At 40.5% G+C, this 26,274-nt stretch overlaps 3 protein-coding genes across 9 annotated transcripts; 1 reads left to right on the top strand and 2 right to left on the bottom strand.

Moving 5' to 3' along the window:
* On the bottom strand, nucleotides 1-1,959 carry sowahd (sosondowah ankyrin repeat domain family d). Its single transcript, XM_034092149.1, has 2 exons — nucleotides 1,722-1,959; nucleotides 1-1,533 (listed from the first exon to the last, which is right to left on the bottom strand). The coding sequence occupies exon 2, from the start codon at nucleotides 1,447-1,449 to the stop codon at nucleotides 484-486; it is 966 nt and encodes a 321-aa protein (XP_033948040.1). The 5' UTR covers nucleotides 1,450-1,533; nucleotides 1,722-1,959; the 3' UTR covers nucleotides 1-483.
* Nucleotides 1,960-2,049: 90 nt separating this feature from the next.
* pttg1 (PTTG1 regulator of sister chromatid separation, securin) lies at nucleotides 2,050-4,705 on the bottom strand. Its single transcript, XM_034092150.2, has 6 exons — nucleotides 4,483-4,705; nucleotides 3,473-3,565; nucleotides 3,251-3,381; nucleotides 3,057-3,144; nucleotides 2,587-2,748; nucleotides 2,050-2,214 (listed from the first exon to the last, which is right to left on the bottom strand). The coding sequence occupies exons 2-6, from the start codon at nucleotides 3,558-3,560 to the stop codon at nucleotides 2,114-2,116; spliced, it is 570 nt and encodes a 189-aa protein (XP_033948041.1). The 5' UTR covers nucleotides 3,561-3,565; nucleotides 4,483-4,705; the 3' UTR covers nucleotides 2,050-2,113.
* A 348-nt stretch (nucleotides 4,706-5,053) lies between these two features.
* Nucleotides 5,054-24,213, top strand: septin6 (septin 6). 7 transcript variants are annotated; one of them, XR_004552904.2, is made up of 11 exons: nucleotides 5,054-5,154; nucleotides 6,939-7,053; nucleotides 9,328-9,523; nucleotides 10,642-10,828; nucleotides 12,539-12,700; nucleotides 14,432-14,528; nucleotides 16,125-16,293; nucleotides 16,449-16,581; nucleotides 16,673-16,863; nucleotides 17,890-18,281; nucleotides 19,586-19,869. XR_004552904.2 is itself a non-coding variant. In XM_034092362.2 (11 exons), the coding sequence occupies exons 1-10, from the start codon at nucleotides 5,125-5,127 to the stop codon at nucleotides 18,238-18,240; spliced, it is 1,284 nt and encodes a 427-aa protein (XP_033948253.1). In that variant the 5' UTR covers nucleotides 5,054-5,124; the 3' UTR covers nucleotides 18,241-18,281; nucleotides 19,586-19,869. The 7 variants fall into 7 exon arrangements, 6 of the variants coding, with proteins under 6 accessions (XP_033948253.1, XP_033948255.1, XP_033948252.1 ...); XM_034092362.2 differs by having other exon boundaries at nucleotides 18,237-18,281; XM_034092364.2 differs by having other exon boundaries at nucleotides 17,890-17,942.
* Nucleotides 24,214-26,274: the final 2,061 nt, after the last annotated feature.

Here is a 26,274-nt window from a genome sequence, read left to right as displayed (position 1 = left end):
GCTTTATTATTTGGGTTCAATGAGTTGCCACAATCATTTATTGAAGTGCAGTACATCAAATGGATGCTTTTGAGTGAATAGACGCATTACTATACTAAGTATTGTCAAAAATAGTGCAGTGATCACTTAAAGACAAGCCATATCTATTTGACCCCCTCGTCAGTGACATGGTGTACAAATGAGTAAGGAGCAGTTACATTTGAAGGCATGAGGTGAACGTATTTAAAGTCATTGACGAAGCCAAACATTAGAAAACTGTTATCCCTTTTGGATCACAAACATTCAACATAAGGAAATCTGTAAAACTAAATATTAAAACGTGTTGATTTAAAGAGCAACACTGCCCTATAATGAGCATTTTTGATGAATGCTCAAGTAGCCTACTCCAAGACTTTTACAGATATAGGCAGAATGTTTGCTTCATTAGACTGGAAACTGAAGATAATGTAAAATAATTCACATATTTGAAGGCCTGTCAAACACTCAGCTTTTGTTTCCAAGAAATGAAAAGGATGGGAGCAGCTTCCTTAAAGAGCCAAACCCCCAGCTGCCCCCCCTCTTAGTCCGGTCGAAGGAGTGCATATCTGTCTCTCCATGATCGACCTCATCATATGCGGTCAAGTTCATTGCGCCAGCGCTGTTGTTGACGTTTTTGTAGACATTTTGTGCACATCCTCCGCAGCTGTGCTCGTCATCCCAGGTCCCCAGCAGCTCCTTCATCTCAGACGGGGCGTCTCCCGGCAGATACTGCCAGGCTCTCTTCCCATTGTAGTCCATGGCATCTACGTTGGCACTGAAGGCTCCGACCAGCAGCTTGATGACCATGAAGTGTCTGTGCTGGCTGGCCACATGCAGCGGGGTCAGCCCGCCGCTGCCCTGCACATTCACGTTCACCGGGATCCCCGCATCTTGTGCGAACCGCAAAAGTTTGAGCAGAGTCTCGTCCTGTCCTCTCTTGGCCAGCCAATGCAGCACCGAGTACCCGCTGATGAAATCTCTCCTGGTCAACAGACAGGGGTCTTCGGAGATGAACTCCAGGAGGGTTTCATAGTTCCCCTCCACTGCAGACAACATCCAGGCGTGCTCCATCGCATACAGAGCCCAGTCTGCGGCGTCCTGCTCGGAACACACACTGTAGGTCTGTGAAAGCACGCTGCTCAGCCCGCTGTGTGACGGGTTGCTCAAAAGCAACTCTTTCAGGTATTTCTTACGCATAGCGGGTGTGAGAGAGCTTCTCTCCGGATCCTCCCTCTGGTGTGCCCCCGGCTCGCAGCTGTTAGTGACCTCCAGCTGCCTCGACCTACGCTGGAAAGCGCTGGGCATGACCTGCATGCCATACCGAGAGAGTCGCTCCACAACGCTGCCCTGTCTGGTCCTCCGGCTGCCGTGGGTGTCGGTGTTACTGACCGCTGGTCCACGGCCAGCTTCACCCGATCTGCCCTCATTCATGCTGCCCGAGTGAGCTCAACGCTACTTCCCCAAGATAGTGTCAATTTATCAGCTGGGGACAGTTTCCCTCAACTCCACTCATTCCTGTCATGGGAGGAAACGGTTTATTAATATGTAGGCCTATAAACTCATGTATTATAATAGTCTTAACATTATGTCAAGTTCCTCATTTGAAAGTATATTACACAACAAGAATGCATTCCTTTAGTACGATATACCAATTTTCAGTTTTACTCTGTGTATCCGGCTCCCCCCACGGCAATTCTACACACCTGTGTCCAAAGTCCGTCCAATTGTATCGACCATTAGCCTACACCTTAGTATTCCCCTTCCAGTGTTGTGGGTAAAGACACAAAATATGGATTTATAGTTTAACGATTTCTCAAGCTCTAGAGCCAAGTTGATATCCTCTTTTCCTTTACAAGAGGAACTGAGACAAAGTTCATTCTAATCTCAAGCTACACCAATAGGGAAATTGCCACATGTGACCAGTGACACTGATGGACTTCAAAAGCAGGAAGTAAAAACATTGTTACTCCCTTGACACTTAACCAGCCAGTCACCCATTATAAAGAAACACTGTAGAGCAACTAGAAGAGGTAAAAGGGACAGATAAACTTTATTTAAAAAAATTAAAAAAAGTAGTCATAACACACATCAACATTTAGTCAGTAAAAGATTCTGAAGGAAGTTCAACTGTCAGCTCATCAAGCGTTTGTAGAAAAGCGTCCAGTGCTGAGCAATCGTCTGAAGAGGGGAAATAATCTGGAGAGGGGAAAATACAGCAAAGTTAATCATACAGCAGGTTAATGATACCTGTAGTTTTAAATCTGTGCACCATACTTAATGGCTACACCTGCTAGACAATAGCTTATTCAATGCTGCCATTACAAGCTTTCCCATTCATGTGAGATAATGTTGCCCGAAGCCTACTTTTTGGAACGCATACACTAGTAAATTATTAAAATGTGATGCTTTAGCCAAAACAATGTGCACTTTCATTAATAAACAGATTTCAGTTATGGCATGAAATTACATATACTGTGATAACATTGTATCCACCATGTGCTTCAGAGAATTTAACATCGACCAATGCTCATGTTTTTGGATCCATAAATATAGGTGTGAAGTCAATACCTGAACGATTTGGCATTTTTACAGGTGACAGGTTTGGAAGTGGGGCAATCTCAATAAAGTCCTCCTCAAACAGGTCTGGAGCCTGTGGGAAACGGGCCAAACCAGGCAGAGCAAAGCTACCGAGAGGAATCAAGTCCTCAGGTATGCTGTACCTCTCAAACTCTGGAGGAAAAAGAACACAACTTTTTTGAAATACACGTTTCAAAACTGTAACACAGCAACCGCATGGGGGAAATGAACATTATACATGTTGACCCATTGAAATGTGCATTTTTCTTATGTACAGATGGGCCTCAAAGAGCCGAGTCCTGAGGGGAATTATTGGACTCAAGGAATCAAAGCTAATTAGAGGATGCAGTGATTTACACAGAAAGTCCGTTCTGATTGTGAGGATGATCTATAAACTCTGACTTTCATACCAAAAATGAATGAACTCTAACAAAACTGTCAGTGATGAAAGTGTTAATTACCTAGCGGGTCATAAGGGATGCACTTTTCAATTTCTGCATAGTCCTCCACTTTGGTCTTCTGTTCTGAAGCATGCTTGACTTTGGTTTCCTGTAGGGAACAAAAGATTGTGTCAACACACGTGTTGTTTGAGGCATTAAACACAAGATAGCACCGAGTACTTTCTGAAATTGTAACTTCTGTCGTTTATTCCAACCTGTGGTTTTAGGGTTTTCTTCTCTTGTGTGTTTCTAGCAGGGGTTGACATTTTTTGGTTCACAGCACCAAAAGCTTTGCGACGACTTGGCGTGATTAAACTGTTGGCAGTCATTAAACATCCAAGTTGTTCTAGTTGGGGGGGGGGGGGGGGGGGGGAAGGCAAAAATATTAAACCATGTTTCTATACGGATCTTCAAAATCACAAGGTTGGCACTCATACCTGGAGCAGACTGAATCCGCTGGCGCATCTTCAGTGTAGGCGGATGAAGACTTGCCATTTCACGCTCGGCAAAGATTATATGGGCCATTGTATCTGAAAACACAATCTGATATTAGCTACTACATGACATAATGGATCACCATGGAAGAGACTCTGCTGTGGCAGACATTTCGACACATAGCAAGAAGAGCATAGGTAACATTGTTGCCTTCACATGGCTATTTGTTTGCAAGTGCAGGCTAATGTAACAAAACCATCATTAATGCTTTTGGAGCCGAATCAGTGAAGTAATGTTATCAGCAGAACATGGGAAACAATATCGATTGTAGTCATATTTACACAAACACCAAGGCTTGGCTCTTTATCTTGAAAGAGGTGTATCAGGGGATCAGGTCCTGTGAAATCATAACTAGTTCTAGTAGTCCATGTGGCTGTGTTTACTCAGCATCTGACTCACAACATTTAGGAATAGTAAAGTGTTAGCCAATATGGCAGTGTTACAGCACTTAACAGATGTAGCTACCATTAATGAAAGACACTGACTCTCGTTTGGCAAGTTAGCTGTCTACGTCTGCCTACCCAAATATTCCGTTTTTCATGGAACACTTCACATCTTCATGATTGTTCTGTATTAAGCTCAATAAAATCAAACTTAGTTTTATTTGTTTTTGTCATGGAAACGTTACATACAACCTTTGCAAACATAACAAGCACAATGCTAACAATAATTAGCTTACTTAAAATGTATATAAAATGGTCACATTTAACCATAACTAGCCAACATAATGCCACATGACAGGCAGCTAATAAAGGGTCGATTAACCTTCCGTTTACATATTGAGGTCAAGTTATTGAACTATTCTTGTGCTAAATGTAAGACAGTTAGTTTAGCTTAGTTAGTTAGCTTGCGTTAGGCATCTTATTTTCATTATCCCTTTTCTGAAACGTAAAAGTGTTAACAAAAGACGCAACAGTAACATTGATACACAGGTGTTAGCAATTAACGTTACCTTGGTGTGGTTAGCGTCTATCGGTTGCTGCTTTAGCTCTCTAACCTCTGAGTTGTTATGATCTGGTCGTAGATTCTGAGTGACCGCGGCTCCTTTTTAAATTCGCTGCCTTCTTTCTATTGGTCGATGTAGCACAGAGGATTTGAATGGGCGTCACCAACAAAATAATTTGCACTACATATGGATTAAATAAAGGTTGATAAATAATCATAAAGTGGAATATCTTATATGTATGTTGTTAATATTTTAAAGTCATAGAAAAAATTGTAATAATGAGAGTTTTTGACACTAACCACAAAGTAATTAAAACCGTTTGTAACGTTCATTGACTGTGGTTCACTGCCATTCGCACTGGACGACACCATTACGACCTTCTGTGGGTGAGATCAGTGGGTAGTGCTTTTTAAAAATCATATTAAATTGACTTCTATATCAAAAAAACGAGGCGGAGTGTTTATAATTGTAATATTTAAATAACACCCAATGTGATCCCTGTCATCACATTATAGTATGATTGCAAAATATCCCTTTGAACAATGGTACATTCCCAGTAGGCCATCTTTCGGTGTAACTTGAACGTTGCAGCTTCCTCCGCTAACAGAGAGTAGTAGATGTTCGGTCCTCCACCTAACAGCTACCACCATGGCGTCAACTGAGATAGCAAGGCAAGCGGTGAGTAGCCTCATTTTACTCTGGGTGCCATTGTCACTATGAACATAAATCTGTTATTTCTTTGCTGGCCTATATACTATGAAATATATAATTTTAGCGTTACGAGGGAGAATTTAATTTGGAATAGGTAAACGCAAGCTATCATCCGTGTTTCGTGGTTTTATTGAAACCCACATTGAATGTAACGTTGCTAATGAAACGACATATGCTGGCGGTTATCTATCACAAATCTGATGGTGCGTTTCTAAATCTCTAAGTATATCCGGTTTTAAAGTAAGGCCTGATCATTCGTTGCATTCTTTGAAATATATTAATTCAGGTATTTACATTGTTGTAAGCTAACGCCTACAGATATCCTGTGCTGATGAGCTTAACATACCTTTCAAACAAAATGGTGTTTTGTTGAATGTACTGTGTTAAATACTTTGTTGTAGACCCCTTATTAGCTAACTGATAATAAATCCATCGGTAGTAGGCCATTCATTCTTAACGCCCCCATTTCAGCTCAGCTACGGTGCTCATTTCCGTTATGTTGTTTCATGCAAGTCCCGTTAACTTTCATTCGGGCGTTGTCTTATATTCATAGAAAACATGGACAAAACGGAGCCAGTTATATGCATTTAGTCCGTACAATTTTACAATATTGTGTAAAGTGTGCTCGTTTCTTTTATGTAAGTGGAAAAGAAAGCCTCTACACCAAAAAAAGTGCCCAGAATAGCAAGGTTTTGCACTTTGATTTCCATTGTGGCCACACAAAATGAAAATGATTGAGAAAACCTTCTGTGTGTAACTTGGCTGTGAGTGTTTTAAAAAGCAGGAAAGGTTTCAGGAATGTTGCACTTGCAGCTGAAGAGGAAATGCTGTTTGTTGAGTCACAATACCCCCAGTTTCCCAAATACTCCCTCAGCTGTTTAAACCCAATTTCAACTATCCAAATAATCCACAAGTGTCCAGTAGCATCAGCTTGACCCGTTTATTTTAAACTGACCCGCAAACGGAATGTTTTCCTGTCAAAGCCACATTGAAAAGCAACAGTGTGTTACGCTAAGCCACATAATGGCTGGTTGGCTGAGGTTTAGCTGGTTTAGAGCTCTTGCTTTGCCATATAATCTAAATTCTTTGCTTTCTTGCACCTCATAATGCAGACGTGGGCTGCAGAAATGAGATTCGCAGGGATTGAGATACTCACCAGCAGCCACCCGCCCACACACACATGTAACAACAGTGCTTTTACACATTGGTGTCACTCTGGTCCAGAGATAGACTGGACAAACAGAGTAAAGTAGATTGAAAGGGAAGTGCAACTGGCCAAAAATAGGGAGTTTAAGGGTCAAAGTGAAACCTCAAAAACCAAAAATGTTAGCTGTATTAACTTGACTCGATCAGCTTTAAGTTATATATTTATTGTCAAAGCTTTCTGTTTTGTTTTTCAATTATCTTGACACATACGACAATACCTTTCCATATATGTACATTGTGGTTTCGAACTGTCTCGTCTGTGGGAAGAAAGTTACTGCTCAGCAAACAGGAAGTGAGCAACATTGCACCTGAAATCAGACTAAAAAATGTAGAGCAAATATGGTGGAACGTGTGGTTACGAGAAAATACAAATGTTTTTTTAAATATGTTGTTATTTATCCACTTAACAACCATTTACAGAGTTGTAAATGTTCATTATAAAGTGTTAAATAGAAGTCTGTGCATTTGTACAGAAATGAGAACACAATGCCGTAACAAGGCAAATTAATGCATGATGTTGTTATGTTGATTTCCTTTTATTTTAGGGTGAAGGTGCTCGCGCTGTCCCTCTGGCAGGCCATGTCGGCTTTGATAGCATGCCTGACCAGTTGGTCAATAAATCTGTCAACCACGGATTCTGCTTCAACATCCTCTGTGTTGGTGAGTATGTCATGAGGGGAAACATTTTTTTTTCTCTCTCTTTCTCCTTGGGCTAAAAGACTACTTATTTGCTTCAATGAAAGTCAGGCTTTCCCACAAGATGCAAAGCATGTTGCTCAGTATTTGATGCGCTTAGATTCCTTCGGGCAAGTCAGCATTGGCTGCCATGATTATTAAGATGCTCTGGGTTAAGATAGGAACTTCATTATTTAATTTAAGTGTACATTTTTTGTATCAGTATGGCTGTCACTATACAGAACAAGCCTTTTGCTGGATTTGTGAGAACACTGAGAAATGGTGCCTGAGATGGACAAGTCAGTTCGGCTTCAATAAGTGCTTGGATTATTCTGTCAAATTATACACTCGGGTACCTTTTTATTTGATGCACACAAATACAACTAATGAAATCTAATACGACAGTCCCTCACTAAACCCGAGCTTTTTGCAAGCGATGATTCAGATTGTGTTGAAGATGGCGTTGGTAGGCGTTGATAACACTTTATGGCCATTTTTGGTGCTGTTTTCATTTCAGTGTGTTGTGGATAATACGAAGCTTTGCTTACATCTTCCCACTTTATGTGTATAAATGAGTGCTGGTTATAACTTCAGATGTTTAGGCAACATTGCATTACTGCCTGCCACACATAGTCTAACTATATTTGTTATTTGGAATTATGTTGTTTCAGTGGCACATCAAATTGCCAAGCAGCAATGGAAAAGTACATGTTTTTTTCCCCACATTTGGGTTTGTTTTTCCCAATTACACCTTCTAATGTTAGTCTACACAGAGAGGAAGGCATGCCACCAACATACTGAACTCTAGACGAATATTTTCTAGATCACATTTCTGGTGATGCTACAGTTTTACTACCAGCAGTAGCAAACATGACAATTTGGGTTCTAAGACCCTGTATGCTATCTATTTTAGGATGTGTTCTTATTTAGAGGTCTAGTTACATAACTACAATGTGTGTCTTTAAAGATTTTCATGAAAGGAAATGCCTGGTGGGCATTTCTAGTGGCATGGTTTTGACACGCCTCCAAGCTGAAACTATTTTGTGGTGTTTATATCTGTGTATGAGCGAAAGGCAAAAAAGCAAACAACAATGTGTTACTCATAATTTAAACAAACCATATTTATTTGGTGGTAATACTACTACTAAGCTCTCTTGAGAAATATAAGTACAAACCAGTCCAGAATATGGAACCAAAAATGATGCTATACACTAAGAATAGCATTTGTTGTAGACAGCAAATGCTATTGTGTGACTCACAAGTGCAGCGGTTCAAAGTAGTACAAGCATTGCTGATGATTGGCATTACTGCACATGGTTAGTTATTGAGGATTGGTTTGCAACTCTTTCCTGTTTACCCCTTAGTTTCTAGGTGGCAAAATTGCCTTCAGCATGAGAGACTGACTAAAACTGAGGTCAGAAACAGGCAAAGTGACCGTTGATGCATCAGTTTCTGTGGATTATGAGGGAACGATAAGATTTGGATCATACAGAGATATCCTATTAAAATAGGCTAACATGCTTAGACTGTAGGTCAGGCTCAGATGAATAAAAATAGAATTTCTTACACAGGGAGCTCTGAATCTGAGTCATCTGACTGCCTCTCAAAGTAAATGGATGTTAAGATTCATCAGTAGATAACAAGCCTCTCCTTCTGCTATTTTGAAAATGATATGTTTAGCTTGGAGCATCTTCAAAATGTCAAATGTAATCTACTTTATCACTTGATAGGTAACAGTTGAGTCTTCAAGTATCATTTATTGTCATTCTACAACACTGGGTTGCAACAGAATGCAATTGTATTCTATTTATGCTACACAAGAAAAACAAACATTCAATGCATTTTTTGAACGGCAATCAAAGTGAGTTTATGGTTAAATTAATCCGAAGCTGACCATGTGTCAAGATCATTAAATATCTGTTAATTTTGAAGGATTCAGGGTAAAGGGATAGACACTAATACAAATTGCCTCACAAAGGTGTCTATTAGAAACATTTCCCATATAAAATTGCTTGAATCTTTTAACACAATGTGCGTAAACCTTGTCTGTTTCTTGCCTTTTTTTAAAAATGTTATCAGTTCACAAGTAACTGTTAATGTATTTAGATTTTTGATCAATACTCGAGACGCTGTGTATCTTAAAAAATGATAGATATTGCCGTGTTAGTGGAGTTGGAGTACACATTTTAGTGTGAAGGAAACCGTAATCAATGTCTCTGCGATCGCAGTAACATGAGGCATTTTCTCTGTGTTTTCTAGGTGAGACGGGTCTGGGGAAGTCCACCCTCATGGACACGTTGTTCAACACCAAGTTTGAGGGCGAGCCCACCCAGCACAACCAGCCGGGAGTCACGCTGAAGTCCAACACCTACGAGCTCCAGGAGAGTAACGTGCGCCTCAAACTCACCGTCGTCAACACGGTGGGGTTCGGAGACCAAATCAACAAAGAGGACAGGTAAATGGTACTGGACACATGGCCCCAGTTTGAGGTTTGATCTAAGAACACTGGATTCTTTCTCTTCGTGACAGACTCTTTGTGAGCAGTAACCAAAATCCACACTTGATCGTGCAGACTAAATTCCTCACATACAATGAATCTGTGAGAGCCCTGAACATTTTTGGAGCTCAGGTTTCATTCAGTCCTGATCCTGATTAAATTATACCCAAAAAATGTCAAGTCTGGTCCCCATTTCCGTTTCCTCAGCAGTGTTGTTGTACATTTCTACAACACGAATAAGATATTGTTATTTTTTCCGAGTATTTAAACAAGACTGCTGTAGAAATAGGTCTGAAACTATTTCATCAAACATAAAATACTGAACCGAGCTTACAATCCACAACCTAAATGCTATCTCTGCTGCTGAGGTCAGTTCAGGGCGAGATGTTATGTGAGCTCCAACTCTGTAAGCTCTCTGTAATAGGAAGGCTATGGATATTTCCAGGTGTCACAGTTTGTTTAGTATCAAATTGCAAATCATAGAGGAAGTAACTTAGACTTACTGCAGTTTGCACATGCACATTCTCATTGCCATGAGAACTGCCCCTGGCAGAAAGTCCTCTGGTATGTACACAAGCTGTGTGTTTCTCTGTGTTTGTTGGTGTGTGTGTTGGGAGGGGTGAAGCTTCCTGGACTCCTTAAAGTTTGGGGTCAAACCTCTTTCTCTGCCATTTTCTATAGCATGTATCCTTTCCTTTGCCCTCTTTTTCAGATAATATTTAAACAAATGTTATTGTATAAGTCTATTTTATTGAAAATGAATAAACATTTGTTATATTAATTGTTATACTCTAGAAGAAAACATTGTGTTTTTTGCATCCCTGAGAACAATTTTAAAAGCTTGATGTATAGAAGTCCAATTGACGAGCGTTGCCTGAATGCTTAAACATTTAAAAGGCATATATGGGATTTTGGGGGCAGGGAACCCAGAAAAGGGGTCAGTGTGTCCTTTTCCAGTCAAGTGTGAAATGTTTTGGTATTGTTGAGTAATAGGTAAATGTATGAGATAATGTAGCAGTGTATCCAAGGAAAATAAGGTATGCTCAAAAACCTCCCTGTTTCTTCTTTTCTGACAGCTACAAGTCTATCGTGGAGTTCATTGATGCCCAGTTTGAAGCGTATCTACAAGAGGAGCTGAAAATCAAGCGCACGCTACACAGCTACCACGACACACGCATCCACGCATGTCTTTATTTTATAGCACCCACAGGACACTCGCTCAAATCCCTGGACTTGGTGACCATGAAGAAACTTGATAGCAAGGTGAGCCTTGCTTCACTTCCTAAAACGATTACCATTATCAGCAAGAAAACATTTTTATGCATTTAAGTTTCCAGTAGAATTTGCCATCTTTTTCAGAGACCCACTTTCAATGTTAGCGTAAAAGGAAAGGGATAGTTGCACTGCAGCAGCATGATGCTTAGAAATTACTATTGTAATGCTTAAGAAACATAAACAGACCTACTGTAAAATGTCAAAGATATACTGTAGGTAAAGCCTTTGCCACTGCGTTGTTGTTGTTGTTGTTGTGTGGCATTTTATCTATCTACTCTAGTCATGGGTCATGAAGTCTTTCTAGGCCATCTGCCTGCATGCTAATTGGCTCTGGTCTTGTTACTGCGGCGGTGTAGGTCAGCTGTGAAACCACTCAGTTCAGTGACTGCGTCCTCGTTTTTTGTGTGAGGGTCTTTCCACAGTAGCTTATTTGCATGGACCTCCAGGCTTCTGTAGAAAGAGACGGCTCAGTGTTTGCCAGAGCAGCTGATCCCTCTGGCGAGTGATCACAACAGCGTGATCCAGAAAGCATCCTCCCTTGTGTACACATCCACCTAAGGGAGGGGGGGGGGCTGAAACAATACTCTACTAAAGTGTCCACGACCAAGCTGAATCCTTACTACACTCAGTGGTGCTGTTAAGTTTTACTTGTTCAAATGCCCGTGAGCTGTGTTGTTAGTTAAAGGGGCCCACGGCTGGAGAGCTAATACTGTGGGATTGTGTGGGCGACAGGACTCGTAGAAAACAGTTGGGTGGGAGGGAAAGTCTAATTTTTTCTATCAGCAAGTTGTATGCATTAGGATGACCCATTTCCTGTTTGAATAACATGGATCACATTCTTGCTGTTGAAATCATTCTATTTAAGTGATATGGAGCAGGAGATGGAAGCCTGCTGCTCCCTTTGCTGCTCTGTTTATAACTCTGTTCTTAAGAATGTGTAGTTGTCTGCAATCCACAAAGGCCTGGAGCTAGATAGAGGTACTGTGATGTGTTGAATGGTGAAGAGATGTTCAGTACCCATTCCTTAAGGACATTTTAATTTAAATATGTTTTACAATCCTTGGCAAACTGTGATTGAAAGCACAAAATAAATAGTTATCTGTGTTTTGTATTCCGTTGCTAAACCTGAATGCTGTTCAGTTGAGGCTACTACTTCTAAAAGACCAGCTTTATCTGATTTGCAATGGCTTTGATCTTTTGGCCCTTTTTGTAGAATACATCCACTACTTTCTATATTTGAACTTAATTAATGGCGTTTGCGAAAATTGACAGAAAGAAATCTATTTATCGGCTGCCCATCTGAAAGTGTTGTCTGCACCTTGTCATTGTGTCAAAGTACTTATGTATAACGTTAAGTTTAAAGTATAAATAAATATTAAAAAGGGTGTAGGACATAATAATAATAATAATAATAATAATAATAATAATAGCTTTGATTTATATAGCGCCTTTCAAGGGACCCAAGGTCGCTTTACAAGTAATAGGGCAAAAACAAACATAACAAAACAAAAGTCAGACAGACAAAACAACAGATCGATTTAGGGGCCGAAAGCCTTGGCAAACAGATGGGACTTGAGGGCCCTTTTGAGACTGCCATACTTTATTGTGTTGTTAATTGATAGTTTGATGTATGTGTTTGCTGTGTATTCTCTCCTGTTCAGAAAACAAACCAAATTCTTTCTTATTTCTCAACTTCAGGTCAACATTATCCCAATCGTTGCCAAGTCGGACGCCATCTCCAAGAGCGAGCTGGCCAAGTTTAAAATCAAAATCACCAGCGAGCTGGTGAGCAACGGGGTGCAGATCTACCAGTTCCCCACTGACGACGAGTCTGTGGCAGAGATCAACTCCACCATGAACGTAAGGCTCAAAAATGACATCACATGTTTTAATAATAATAATATAATGCATTACATTTTTTATTAGAGCGCTTTTACAGGTGCTCAAGGCGCTTTACAAGTACACATTACACATATTAGACATGTAAGAATCATTAGTGCGGACATTACCCACAGGAGCAAATGCGGGTAAAGTGTCTTGCCCAAGGACACAACGGCCTGACGCTTTTACACAGGCTCATCTCATTGAATAAACACAGAAGTACGGAAGATACATTCATAACAATTCCTTAAGAATACATTATTTTCTGATTGACCATAAATATATATCTATCCATTCTGTGCGTTCACACATTTAATTCCAAGACAAACGGGTGTTCAAATACATTTCTCCTTCTTGTCCACGGGGGATTTTTACTTTCACCCTGGGCAATATTTTATTTTGTATAACAAACAGAAACATAAACACTTACACAATAAGACACAAACAATCAGATGATGTGAAACATTTTTGAGATGCTGTTTGACCCAATCTTTATTATTATCTAACAATATTGTGGAGGAAACTTCTGTGTAGCAATGCAGTGGGAGTCACCGACTCATGAAGGAGACACGGGACGAGCAGGAGTTCTGATGTCAAACACTGATATTTAATACAAGCATCGGCCGGAGAAATTCACATCACAAGTCACACAGTCAAAGGTTCTGATTGCACGGGTGATTTGCCATGTCAAATCTCATCAGCCTCGCATCTTGGTAGACCTTTTAACTAGTTTACAGAGAGTCAAATCCACATATTGGGGATGGGCGTAAAACATCTGCAGACACAGGAGATGTCTCTCACATCTGTGGAGCTTAAAAAGCCAGCGTTCTCACACTCGCAAAACCCCCCTATGCCCTGCAGGTCAGGCCATAAAACCTAGTATCAACATACGACTGCATTAACACATTCCTTACGGGAGATTAGAAGCAGGGATGGTCGTAAATGTCAACACACAGAATAAGGTTAAATGTCTAGGAGTAAAGACAAAATGAATCCCTAACAAATATGAAATCTCGCACACCCAAGTCCACCTGACCATGGCTGTGTTAATGGACTGATTTCTGTATCATACTTATTTTCGCTTTTAACAGTATTTACTATAGATTCCGTTTTGCTTTACCGGCAAGAACAGCATGTGATGTAGAATCAGGACAGACCTCCTCTGTGTGTGCTCAGGCATTCAGGAAGCCGCCTCATGCTGGGAGGAGTTTGTTCAGAGCGGCACAATCAGCCCGCTCACTCTGCAGGAAGCTGCTGTGTGGGAACGAGCCTCAGTCAGATGAGCCGAGGCTCCCTTAACTGTTTACTGATCTGTGCAAAGGCCTACCCAACTGATTGTGTTAGTATGCTGCCTCTGGGCTATTGTTGTACGATCTGATCCTGAGCCTGTTCTGATATAGAAGTCATCCGCCCTCCTTTCTGAGCTGCTTCTTGCCATGTGTAAAAATAGGGTCGGGTTATATAATAAATATAACACGTGTTTCTCTCTTTTCCCTTTGTGATATAATGCTGCTTAGAAAAACATGAACGTAAGTTAACATGTAAGAATAAGATGGCCTTTAGTGTAATAATGAGTAAGCAGAGATGTAATCAAAGCAGAACGGCAGCGTGTAAATGTGCAGTTTGTTCTGTGGGGAGGACTTGAGAGATCCTGCTCAGCTCTCAGGTGTTTCACGGAGTACCAACAATGCTTTTCCGTCTGCTCCACAGAGCCATTTGCCATTTGCCGTGGTGGGGAGCACGGAGGAAGTGAAGATTGGGAACAAGATGGTGAAGGCCCGGCAGTACCCCTGGGGGACCGTGCAGGGTAAGCTGAGGTCACATCCTGCACAGGAAATGAGAGCGCGCTGCCTCTCGTCAGAGCTGCTGCAGTTATATAACCTCATTTAGCAGCTATTAACTCCTGCAGATTAACACACATTATGTCGCTTAAAATGTTTCTTTCATTTGGTATTGGGTGTAATGTATTGCAAATAGATGGAGTGTAGATCTGAAACATCACACTTACTGTATGTGCCCTTAATTTATCCTTTATTTATCCAGGAATGTCCCATTGAGATACAAGATCTCTTCTTCCAGGGAGTCCTGACCAACACGGCACACAACAAGTTTCAACATAAAACAAAGGCATTAAACAAAAAAAACATACAATTCAAATATAAATACAGAAGGCCATTTGTGCAGTGGCAAAAAGCATAATCACATCAGCAATAGCATCAGGTAAAACAGTTACATGTTTCATGAAGGGCTAATCGTAGCATACCTTTAAAAGCATTTACAGTAGAAAGTGCCTCTAGACAAAGTTTTACTTGCAGCGTATTCCATAAAAAGGGAGCATAGTGGGAGAATGCAGCTTTACCAAGCTCTGACTGCATCAAAGGAACATTTAAAAGCATCCCATTTGCTGCTCGTCTAGTATTAAAAAAGCAAGTATAAAATGACAGAAGTCTGGAGATATATAAGGGCAGCTTACCTAGCAATGACTTAAGGATAAAAATCAACATGTGTGATTGTCTTCTTTGGTAAGCTTTCAAATATCTCGTTGCACATGAGGTTCATTGTCATTTGATTAAGCGTTACTTCTGGGGTTTCACATTCACATCTATAGATCTGTGTTGAAAGTATATCCCTTTCTATACATAACCTCGGAGGGTAAATAGGGCCATCATTTCCAAAAACGGCCCTAAAGCTGAAAGTCAACACTTTTACCTCACATTCAGTGTTCCGTTTTACATGCAGCAAAAATCAAGGAAATCTAATACTTACAAACTGCTCTGTATGATATTTCTGTCCAGAGGCTTTATTTGTCATTGGATCTATTTACTGAGTGAATGTGTGCGTGCATAGTGAACTCACATGGTGTCACACGATCTGAGGGGCCTGCGGAGTTCAGTCCAGTGACACAATCAATAGACGAGCCACAGGACAGGAACACTATTCTGTTCTGGAAAATACTCCCAAGTTATAATTCATTAGGGTTATTTGTTTAAATCTAAATGTTATTTGATGCTAGAGATATAAGGCTCAATTTCCTATGGTAGCTAGCGATTCATCTGCTTAATTTTTTATTATTTAATTGTTTGGTCTATAAAATGTCTGGAAATAATTTTGCAAGTCCAAGGGGGAAGTCTTTACATTTCTATTTTGTAAGTCCAAAACCCACAGTGATTCAGTTTAATATGAATTAAAACAGAGAAGAGCAGTTTTTTGTGAGGCTAAAACTGCATTTTCTGAAATGTTTACATTCATTTCTATAGATTGACTTATCAAAAGCCAGCCTATCACTGCAGCTCTAGTAGTATCTGTTTGTACCTCTCACTCTAATGCATAATACATAATGAATAGGATACCATGTTGAGTGAAGCACTTGTTTGTCACTCACTATGATGTGTGTCTTTCACAGTGGAAAATGAGAATCACTGTGACTTCGTCAAGCTGCGGGAAATGCTGATCAGAGTGAACATGGAGGACCTACGAGAGCAGACTCACACTCGCCACTATGAGCTGTACCGCCGCTGCAAACTGGAGGAGATGGGCTTCAAGGACACGGACCCTGACAGCAAGCCCTTCAGGTACAACTGGAGAGGAGACTGCTCCCAAACAGCTGGACCATTTTTCTGCATCCATATATCATTGAAACTTTTTTACCTTTGCAAGATTGTATCAGTCTGTGTCTTGTTGTCTTTGTCTGTTTATGAATTGTTGTACTCCCTTTTTCCTTTGTCAGTCTGCAGGAGACATATGAAGCGAAGAGGAACGAGTTCATGGGGGAACTGCAGAAAAAGGAGGAAGAAATGAGACAGATGTTTGTCCAAAGAGTGAAAGAGAAGGAGGCTGAGCTCAAAGAAGCCGAGAAAGAGGTGCGTCCTTTCTTCATCCTGTTCATCACTTGTTAAGGGAAGTTTCTGCCTTTGCATTCAATAACCTAAAGCATTGTTTGTCTCACCATAGCTGCACGAGAAGTTTGACCGTCTGAAGAAGCTCCACCAGGACGAGAAGAAGAAAGTGGAGGACAAGAGGAAGTCCCTGGACGACGAGCTCAACATGTTCAAACAGAAAAAGACTGCCGCAGAGCTCTTGCAGAACCAGGCCCAGCAGGCAGGGGGCTCCACCACACTCAAGAGGGACAAAGAGAGGAAAAAGTAAGTATTGTTCTCTTCTTCCTGTGCCTTCCTCACATCTCTCCGTACATGTTAGGGGCTTCAGACCACCTCCAGCGGTTTCAGGATTGAAAAGTCTGGATGCTATGGAGCTGTGACGAACAATACCACTTGTTATTACATTGACCTTTCATAATGTTGATCATTTGCCAAAACAAGTACATAAATATAGCTGCCACTATGTGCGAAGTTGTTTGTTGTAAAGCCTTTGGGGTCTTTATGTGTAGCTTGATCCTGACAGAAATGCAAACTCATTCATTCGACTTTATGCAGACAGAACTTAATTTCCGTCTGTTCCTCTAATATCACTAAGCGCTTAGTGGTTTCTTTGTCAGCACTCGTTAATAATACGCCTTATATTTGCATAATTTAATGCTTTAAAGTAGTTAAAGGCTCAGGTTAAGCTCAAGGCTTCTCACTCTGCTCTGTATTTCTGAGAGGCAGAGGAGTGCTCCAGTTTGCCCTCTATATAATAACGGAGAATATGTTAAGCATTGAATTCCTCGCTAAGAGAGCTGACCAGAATTCATCATTTATCACCAATGTGGAAAATGATGAGGAGCAGAGAAGGGGAGAGACTGGTGGAAATGACTCCCTATCCTCATCCAAATAGTTGAACAATTGCCAACAGTCAGAAATCATCATGAAATGAAACCCCCCTGAACAGATCTGTGTAAATGACTTTATAGCATCTCTGTCAACAATTACTTGACAGTTCCATTAGCTTGAAAGGGTCAGATCAAAGTTCATAATTGTTTAAGTGGAAACTATTTGACAGTGGCCACTGGTTTCAATGAATCTAGAGTATTCACTTTCAATGTTGTTTCCCTGACATTAACTTTGTTCCTTCCAACACTATATCAATAGTTTCATTATGCCATGAGAGTACGAGACTGTTTGTCGCAACATGTTTGTCAGTGTTGGAAGCCAGAAGTGTTTTTGTGTGGTTGAGGTCTATGTGTGTGGGTCCCTTCCTGTTGGTAATCAATTGCTGGTTTTGTGTTGAAGCTGATGTGACGACGTGCCTGTTAAAAAAGGAAGAAGACACTTGCACTGAGAAGGTTCTTGTTGCTTTATTTTTTCTTCCCTGTTGTTAATTTTTTTTTTTCATAGCCACTTCTTTTCTTTATGAGCTCTGCCTGGATACATGTTCTCTTCCTTAAGGGGCCGCTGTGCCACTTTGTCTGTGGTACACTGGTTAAAACTGACTTTCACTTCAAGCGTTAACACAGATAATGTTTGTTTATCTGTCAGCGTTTTCTTCAGTTCCCAGTTGACACAGATATTGATGAGTGCTTGTAAATCTGTCCTGTGAGTGCATGTGTCACCTATGTTGCATCCATAATGTTTTCCAGTTAACTCCTCCTACTTGCTGCATGCTGCATGGGGCATCTTTTCTGGTAAGACACCACCTACGAAATATAACTAAAAAAGATATTAAACTTTAATTTGTGACAAGTACATGAATAAAGATATAATGTCAAATATTCTTATAAACTCATAAAAGGCATTTATGTAGGAATAAAGACTTAATTAGTATAACATTTGATAAATCAAGTCTTTTTGATTCTATTTTTCTGACATTGTCCCTACCAGTTTTTTTCTTAAATGTTATTGTAAAATTGGTCTTACATTTAATTTAAAGTAGCATAACAAAGTATTTAATTTGACTTGCCTTAGACATCAGGAATCCTGTAAAAGGTCCTCAAACTGGGAAGGTTTCTACACTACCAAGTGTCTGAGGAGTTAATCTATTCTGCAGATACTCTCAATTTTTTCCCTTCATTGACTCTGACTTCCTGCACCTGGCCTACATTTAGAACAGGCTATATTTAAGCATTTAATTACAATTAAATGAACTTTTTTCCAAACTTTCCAAACTATTATCTAAATGAAATGCATTTAATGTAATACTTGAAGTTATCTAAATGTGCTACAATATGATAAATGGACACAGTTATTCAGGTATGTGAGAGTTACAGGCCTAAAGTATATCCTTGCTAACATCTGTGTCGATCATATCCTTGAGCTGGCAGTGTTTACCGTCCTTGTGCTGCCTCCTAAATAATCGGGTTTATTAGATCCCCACACACCCATTTGATATACTGCCCCATCTGCCTCTCAAAACCCACAACAGTGTCTTTTTGTGGCTCTCCAATGGCCTTTCCCACTCGCACAGCGATCACACAAAGAGCCATTGAATGCTGAAGTGAGGTCACAGCAGAGCAGCAAACACCCTCAGGGCCCATCGCTGCTTGTGGAGATGACATGTTTTGTTGATCTCGCAGCCATATGACGACCCTCCTCCTTGAGTGGATACATAAGCCAAATCCACAGAGGGGAGATGTTGTTGAGACTCAACCGCTGGGGAGGGTCGAACAGAACAAAGACATCTGTCTTGCAATCTGTAAACTCCTCAAGCTGCTCAGGACTGTTAAAATAGATGCAAACAAGCTGCTGTTTTGATGAGGAAGACAATCAGACACATTGTTTAAAGCTCAGGCGGGACAAAACCTCTACAAAAACCAAAATGATTCAAAGAAATAGATGACTGTACTGCCACCCTAACTTCTAAACTTTTTTTGAGCTGCCTTGAAAGCACGATCTGCTCTAATCTGGTCACTAAAGTTGATGTGATGTCACCCATGTGTTGATGATTCAACTCAAAGGAAGCATTAACAGCCCTTATCTCTCTCATTTCCAGCTTAGGATTCCTGTAGAAAAAGTGCTCCCTTGTGGCCGTCCTGCTGTGAATGAGTTTCCACCCCATCATCTTTTTTACAGAGCCCCAACCTTCCCCCCGCCTCACCCTCACCCTCACCCAACCTCCATAATTCAACCCTCCACATGCCCCCCCCCCCCTGCTCTCTGGAAGACGCTGGGCATTGCTATCAGTTTGACATCACTCTGTGTTTATTTTTGCTGAATGGTGCTTGTGTGGTATGTTGTTTAGACAAGCAGTTATTTAGTTTGTCTTTTTATAATGCATTCCATGTTTGTTTTGTATTAAAAGATTAATTGCATGATGGGGTGAGCTTTTAAAAACATATTAACATACATGACTACCTTTGTGATGGGCAGAAATGTGTTGAGGGTAAAGTGAAACAGGCGTCAGACAGCAGGGAGAGTACAGTGGTCAAAGATCTGATTGGAGGACGGATTAGGTTAATGTTGATCCATCTTTAGATAAAAGGACAATCATCTAAGTGACTACTTGTCTTGACCTTGCAAACAACAATTGCCAAAATACTTTAAATCATTTAGTCATTGGCTTCAGATCCAGCTCAGGGTGTACAACAACAAAAAAGTTCACTGGAACATTTTGGGTGATATTTATTTCCCCCCCAGTGTTTACATTTTGAGGCATATACACACATAATTGCATAATAAACACACACATTTTGGGGGTGTTTGTTGCGGCATATACCATACATTTGGTGGTTATTTTTGACAGATTATTTGTTATTCATTTCAAGTTATAAGATCCTTAAGATTGTAGTCCTGATTGATTGAATGCATAACAAGTTCTAAAAAAGGGATTTGATTTCATGACAATGAGGAATATAACTTTAAAGGTTACTTATAATTCCCTCAGTAATATAGACTTAAATTAAAGAATTGGTTTTATTATTTTTGTCCCTGTGCTGAAGCTATTTCACTCTACCCAGATGCATGAGTAGTTAGTGAGCCTAATCTCTTTGCCACTTCTCCCATACCTCATTTATTGTCATGTGTTACGTGCATACATGTATTAGCTTGCACTTTTTTATACCCAAATTTGATGTTTTTTTAAAGTATATATATATATATTAATGTTGTCAGTGCAATTGTAACTTTCTTTTTTACTTTACTTACTATTGAAGGCACATTTGAAAGTCGATCTTCATGATGTCCACATTGTCCTGCAGGGACCACTGTTGTTTGTATCAGTGTTACACACAAAACAAATATTATCTTTAAAGAAATAAAGGCCCATTTTTCACCAAATATAACAACTGTGGCCATAATCATTGTGTATGACAAATATTGCTGTAACGTAGGAGACCAAATGGGGAAAGTGGGAATGCTTGATTTACATAATGAGGCTTTTCAGTTGGTGTTTGTATATAGGAGACATTAATACTCTCTAAATCGAGACAGGAAATTCATTGATCTGATCAGTTATTGCTTGTTTTTCACCACTTCAAGGTTGCTATTATTGTCTCTTGAAAGAGAACACAGTCTTGGATTCAAGACACTCCTGCACCCTGTCCACATGATTCCAGGGTCAAAATACATCGAGAGAAAGAGCCTCTCCTCCTAATCCTCGGCTCACTGGTGTGTGTGGTTTCACTTTCCTTCGCAGTAATCCCTGGCTCTGCACTGAGTAGCTCCTCAGCCCTCAAGCTTTGCTGAGGGAGCGGCCTTTGTGGGTACTGAGTACCTCAAATGTGACCAGCGGCTTTGTGGACCCCGGGCTTCAGGGTTTCTTAATCATTACCTGCTCTGCTATCATATGAATTCATGTGTGTTTCGCTGCAGCTCTAACCTCACCCCCAGCAATCTAATTCTTGCTTCTTTTGCCTTTTTGCTTTTGTTTATATGTGCACTGTTTGTGTTTTGATGTGACTAACACTTTTTCCACTTGATTTGGTGCACTTGTTTATTTATTGGCATATTTGGATAATTATTAACACTTTTTCTCATTCAAATGTACCACAGAGGAAAAGACAATCACTAGTGGGCACAATATAATCACAATAATAACTCGGGATGTTATGTTTAATATTTTTGTTTTAACAACTATTATCCCAGGGATTTTTACCACCTAATTTTGTATTGTGATAATCAAACATTTTCTACCTGATATTAGATGAACTTCTAAATCTAAAACCTGACCCATGATTTTTGTTTTTCTGCTTTTCCACCTCTCTAACTGCTGGCTTTCTCTCTCTTTGTCTCTTTAGCTTCTTTTAATCTCTCTTGACCACCTGAAGAGGGGATTGCAGCTTCGGCAAGAACTAAGCACCCTTTACCTCTTCCAGTTTTTTCCTCGCTGTATCAACCCTTTTTTATTCTCCCCATCGCATCTCTTTTTGTTGAATATGGCCTTATGTGGACTGGCATGGTATTTCTGACCACCTAGTGAAGCTCTATGAAACCCACGCTGGTTGGGAACCGGGCACAGTTTCAATCTTTAATGTCTTAATGTATATAAAGAGACTCTTCTAGTAAATAAAAGCTGGGGTTCACACATTTGCAGGACTCAGGTGAAATCATTATTTGATCTTGCACTATGCATTCGTCTTTTCAATAGGATTATAAGTACTATATTATAGGCGCTTTCACACCGCAGTACTTTTCTCACAAAGGTTCATCAGAACTTAGTTCATAACTCTTTAGTTCTCATCATGAACTAAGTACAGATCGCGTTGGAATAAATCCCTGGGGGTGGATTAGGCAAATAATACCGCTGACGTCACTTCGTCTTCTTCTGCTTTGGGTTTACTGGCAGGCCGCAAACAACTTCACGGCGTATACTGCCACCCGAAGTCCCCGGAGTTGGGGACTGGCTTCCGAGTAAATCGCCAGAACGCCGACACCTCCTCATCTTCACCGCTTCCATGTTTTCTTTTGTGTTGCCATAAGTTAGTCTCTCTGCGTTTGTGCGCTGGGATAATGCTAATAATGCTAATGCGAGGATAATAAAATGGCGGCTTCACAAAACTTTTTGGGAGTTTTACGGGGCGTGGTTTGCAATCCGCCCAGCCAATCAGAAATAGGAACCCTTTTCTCCCACGAAAGTCCCTGCTCTCTAGCAGGGACGGAAATGGGTGTAAAAAGGTTCTCATGAAGTAATTTTAGTTCCGGATTGTTTTGGTGTGAACCATAGGTGTGAACCAGGTGTGAACGCAACATTTCGGAACTAAAGTGGGAAAAGTACTGCGGTGTGAACGCGACTCATGTGCACATTAAAAGGAGAGTTTGGATGTTTTTAAGTTGGTTTTCATGAAGTACTTCTCCTAACTCGGTGTATATTACCTACAGTACATATACACGTCTCCAGTTTGGATAAACACAGTTAAATTGAAAATAAACCTAAGCAATGTACTGCTGTGGACAGGGGCACTATTTTAGCCACCAATTTACATCGATTTTACGTGTAGTCAGACAGCCATTGCTGACTGGGAACTGATGTTGTTTAATACATGCACTCTTCACCAGACTCCATTGACATGGGTGTCGATGGTCTATCGCTGCATCAACCAGTTAGTATGTTGATGTGTGAATTTGTTAAGTATGGATCTAAAGAATGATCAAACTATTCTAAATATAGCGACACGTAAGGTGGCAAAAAAGTGTTTTGCTGTTGCCAGGTCCAGAGCTATACATGCTTTGCTTCAGTGTTCGAACTGTCTGTTTCTCAAATGTAGGGGTGTGCCGACCAACATCTGTAGGTAATAAACTGACTGTATAAGTGCCTCAAGCCTACTTTAAACATTTCTAACTATTCCTTATAAGGGATTAGATGAAACATCAGAGTTTATTTGAAAACGAAACTCATCAAGGACAGAAGCACTTAATGCACTATGTGTAATGTGTTATGGATATAATGAGTTATCACCTTGTTTTTCTTAAATCTATTCAGTTAAAATGTATATCTCCTGCTCTCTGATTTTATGAACATTACAATTAAATTAAGAATCATACTCGTGAAAAATCCAAAGCAATATTTCTACTTAGCACTTCATTTGATGGTGCCCATGTTTACATGTCGCTGTTAAATACCATGGAGGTCACATGTAATGGCCTTTTGTTACACATTGTGCTTTAATATTCACAAGCCTGTTCTATTGTTTTTTTGCATGCATGCATCTTTTTATTTCATTACTGCTGTGATCTTTGACTTTTGACTTGCTTGTTTTTATCCCCTAATAATTCAATTTTGCAGTCTATTTCAACTACATTGCTGTTTTTCTTCAAATGGTGCATTTTATTAATGTATATTTGCTCTGTCCTATGTTTTCAACTCCCTTTGCCAAATCTTAGTATACGATGGAGTTGAACTGAAACCCAGATGGGAGTATTAAAAGGATACTCATGCATTTGTATAATTTATAAGGATATATTTTGTGTATTGAAGTGGAGACTTGTTGTTTATTACCTATGACCTTTGGACGTGACTCTCTGAGTGTAAAGTAACATTTTGGTGTCAAAAAATGCCATACATTTTTCTAGTATCAGTCATCACCTCTTGTAGTCAAAAACTCTCCCACACTACAAATATTTAAATATCTTACTTTAGTTTGATTCCATTGATGTACATTTTCAATAAAAAAATATGATCCAGAACTATAACGCTCCCTTGTCTTTTATTTACAGTGTTTGCAGCTCATGGTTGAACTAAATAATATCAATTAGCACTAGTTTTTCTGTGCTGGAAGCTGAAATGACCTGTAATCGCCAAATATTATATACGAACAGTATTTATTTTATTGTAATTAAACTTGATCTAATCATGGGCTTCCCAAATACATTGATTCCTTTTGTCTTAGTTTGTGTATGTTTTTATTAAATAACTCGGAGAGCATTAAATGCAGAGGTTAAGAATGTTTTGAAGAATTAAGCAGTAGGTAAAGTGACCACACAGACTTCACCTTGTGTAAATAAAGCATCTTAATAGACGATTAAGTGTTATAAAATACTTCTTATGGCTACTTTTGTGCCTTCATTTTTAGTGAAACTGCAAAGATTTACTTTCAGTCTCTCAACTGATGGATAGCATTTAGCACATTGCTGCTGAAGATCCATCCATCCATCTTCTCCCGCTTATCCGTGGTCGGGTCGCGGGGGTAGCAGTTCCAGCAGAGAGCCCCAAACTTTCTTTTCCCTGGCCACATCAACCAGCTCTGACTGGGGGATCCCAAGGCGATCCCAGGCCAGCGAAGAGATATAATCCCTCCACCTGGTCCCAGGTCTACCCCTTGGTCTCTTCCCAGCTGGACGTGCATGGAACACCTCCTTAGGGAGGCGCCCAGGTGGCATCCTAACTAGGTGCCCGAACCACCTCAACTGGCTCCTTTCGACGCGAAGGAGGAGCAGCTCAACTCCGAGTCCCTCCCTGATGACCGAACTTCTCACCTAAGGGAGACACCAGCCACACTGCGGAGAAAACCCATCTCGGCCGCTTGTATCCGCGATCTCGTTCTTTCGGTCATGACCCATCCTTCATGACCATATAGGTGAGGGTAGGAACGAAAATGGCCCGGTAGACAGAGAGCTTTGCCTTCTGGCTCAGCTCCCTTTTCGTCACAACGGTGCAGTAAAGCGACTGTAGTAAAGCGACTGCAGTACCGCTCCGATTCTCCGGCCCATCTCACGCTCCATTGTTCCTCACTCGAGAACAAGACCCCGAGATACTTGAACTCCTTCACTTGGGGTAAGGACTCATTCTCTACTTGGAGTGGACAGTCCATCAGTTTCCTGCTGAGAACCATGGCCTCAGATTTGGAGGTGCTGATCCTCATCCCAGCCGCTTCACACTCGGTTGCGAACCGATCTAGTGAGTGCTGAAGGTCGCAGACCGATGAAGCCATTAGAACCACATCATCTGCAAAAAGCAGTGGTGCAATCCTTAGTCCACCGAACTGCAGACCCCCTCCCCCACGACTACGCCTCGAAATCCGATCCATGTATAGGGTAGACTTTGCGTCCTTAAAATCCCCACAATGCTTTGCGCACGGACCAATTTCAAAAACCCTTACGGAGAATGGCTGAACCCATGGGCTGAACCGACGCAGCACACATTTAAATGTAAGTATGTAGTGGCGTAGAAAATGTGTAGTGTTGGTAAATGTGTTAATTTGTTAAATTTGTTACCACCATAAATGTGTTCCGTGAAAGTAAAGCAAGTTCATAATTAGATAGACATCGTGAGGTATTTATTTTCGGTACAGTTTATGTTGAAACCGTTAGAGAGAGTGGCACACTTGTTAGCCTGTTCCATTCTTCTTCGTTTTCTGAAGCCGTGGCTTGGAAGCATACTTGCTTCGTTTCTGAAGGAAGTGACTTGGAAGTATGTGACTACCAAACCAGCATTCTTGCGATTGAGAAACGGCCCATGTATTAATTGCTTGCTTTATCTGGTTTATCTTCAAATATAATCCATAAGGGTTAGGGATTGTATTTATAGTGAGGTTTTAATAAAATAAGATTAAGTTTAATAATTATATACTATTCTATTAATTACCAAAGACTGTGGCCGTTTCTCAATCGCGAGGATGCTGGCTTGGTAGTCGCGTACTTCCAAGTCACTTCCTTCAGAAACGAAGCAAGTATACTTCCAAGCCACGGCAACGGAAAACGAAGAAGAATGGAACAGGCTAACAAGTGTTTCACTCTCTCTAACGGTTT

This window comes from Pseudochaenichthys georgianus, chromosome 10 (genome assembly GCF_902827115.2).
Source record: "Pseudochaenichthys georgianus chromosome 10, fPseGeo1.2, whole genome shotgun sequence".
NCBI lineage: Eukaryota > Metazoa > Chordata > Actinopteri > Perciformes > Channichthyidae > Pseudochaenichthys > Pseudochaenichthys georgianus.
The sequence above is the reverse complement of the archived record's forward strand: the minus strand, read 5'-3'. Positions and strand labels throughout refer to the sequence as shown.

Coding starts and splice junctions, on each gene's coding strand:
- sowahd (XM_034092149.1), bottom strand. CDS start 1,449: ATGAATGAGGGCAGATCGGGTGAAGCTGGCCGTGGACCAGCGGTCAGT.
- pttg1 (XM_034092150.2), bottom strand. CDS start 3,560: ATGGCCCATATAATCTTTGCCGAGCGTGAAATGGCAAGTCTTCATCCG. Junction 3,145..3,250: donor AGAAAACCCTAAAACCACAG/GTTGGAATAAAC, acceptor TGTTCCCTACAG/GAAACCAAAGTCAAGCATGC. Junction 2,749..3,056: donor CATCCCTTATGACCCGCTAG/GTAATTAACACT, acceptor TTTTTCCTCCAG/AGTTTGAGAGGTACAGCATA.
- septin6 (XM_034092359.2), top strand. CDS start 5,125: ATGGCGTCAACTGAGATAGCAAGGCAAGCG. Junction 10,829..12,538: donor TGAAGAAACTTGATAGCAAG/GTGAGCCTTGCT, acceptor TCTCAACTTCAG/GTCAACATTATCCCAATCGT. Junction 16,294..16,448: donor CCTGACAGCAAGCCCTTCAG/GTACAACTGGAG, acceptor TTCCTTTGTCAG/TCTGCAGGAGACATATGAAG.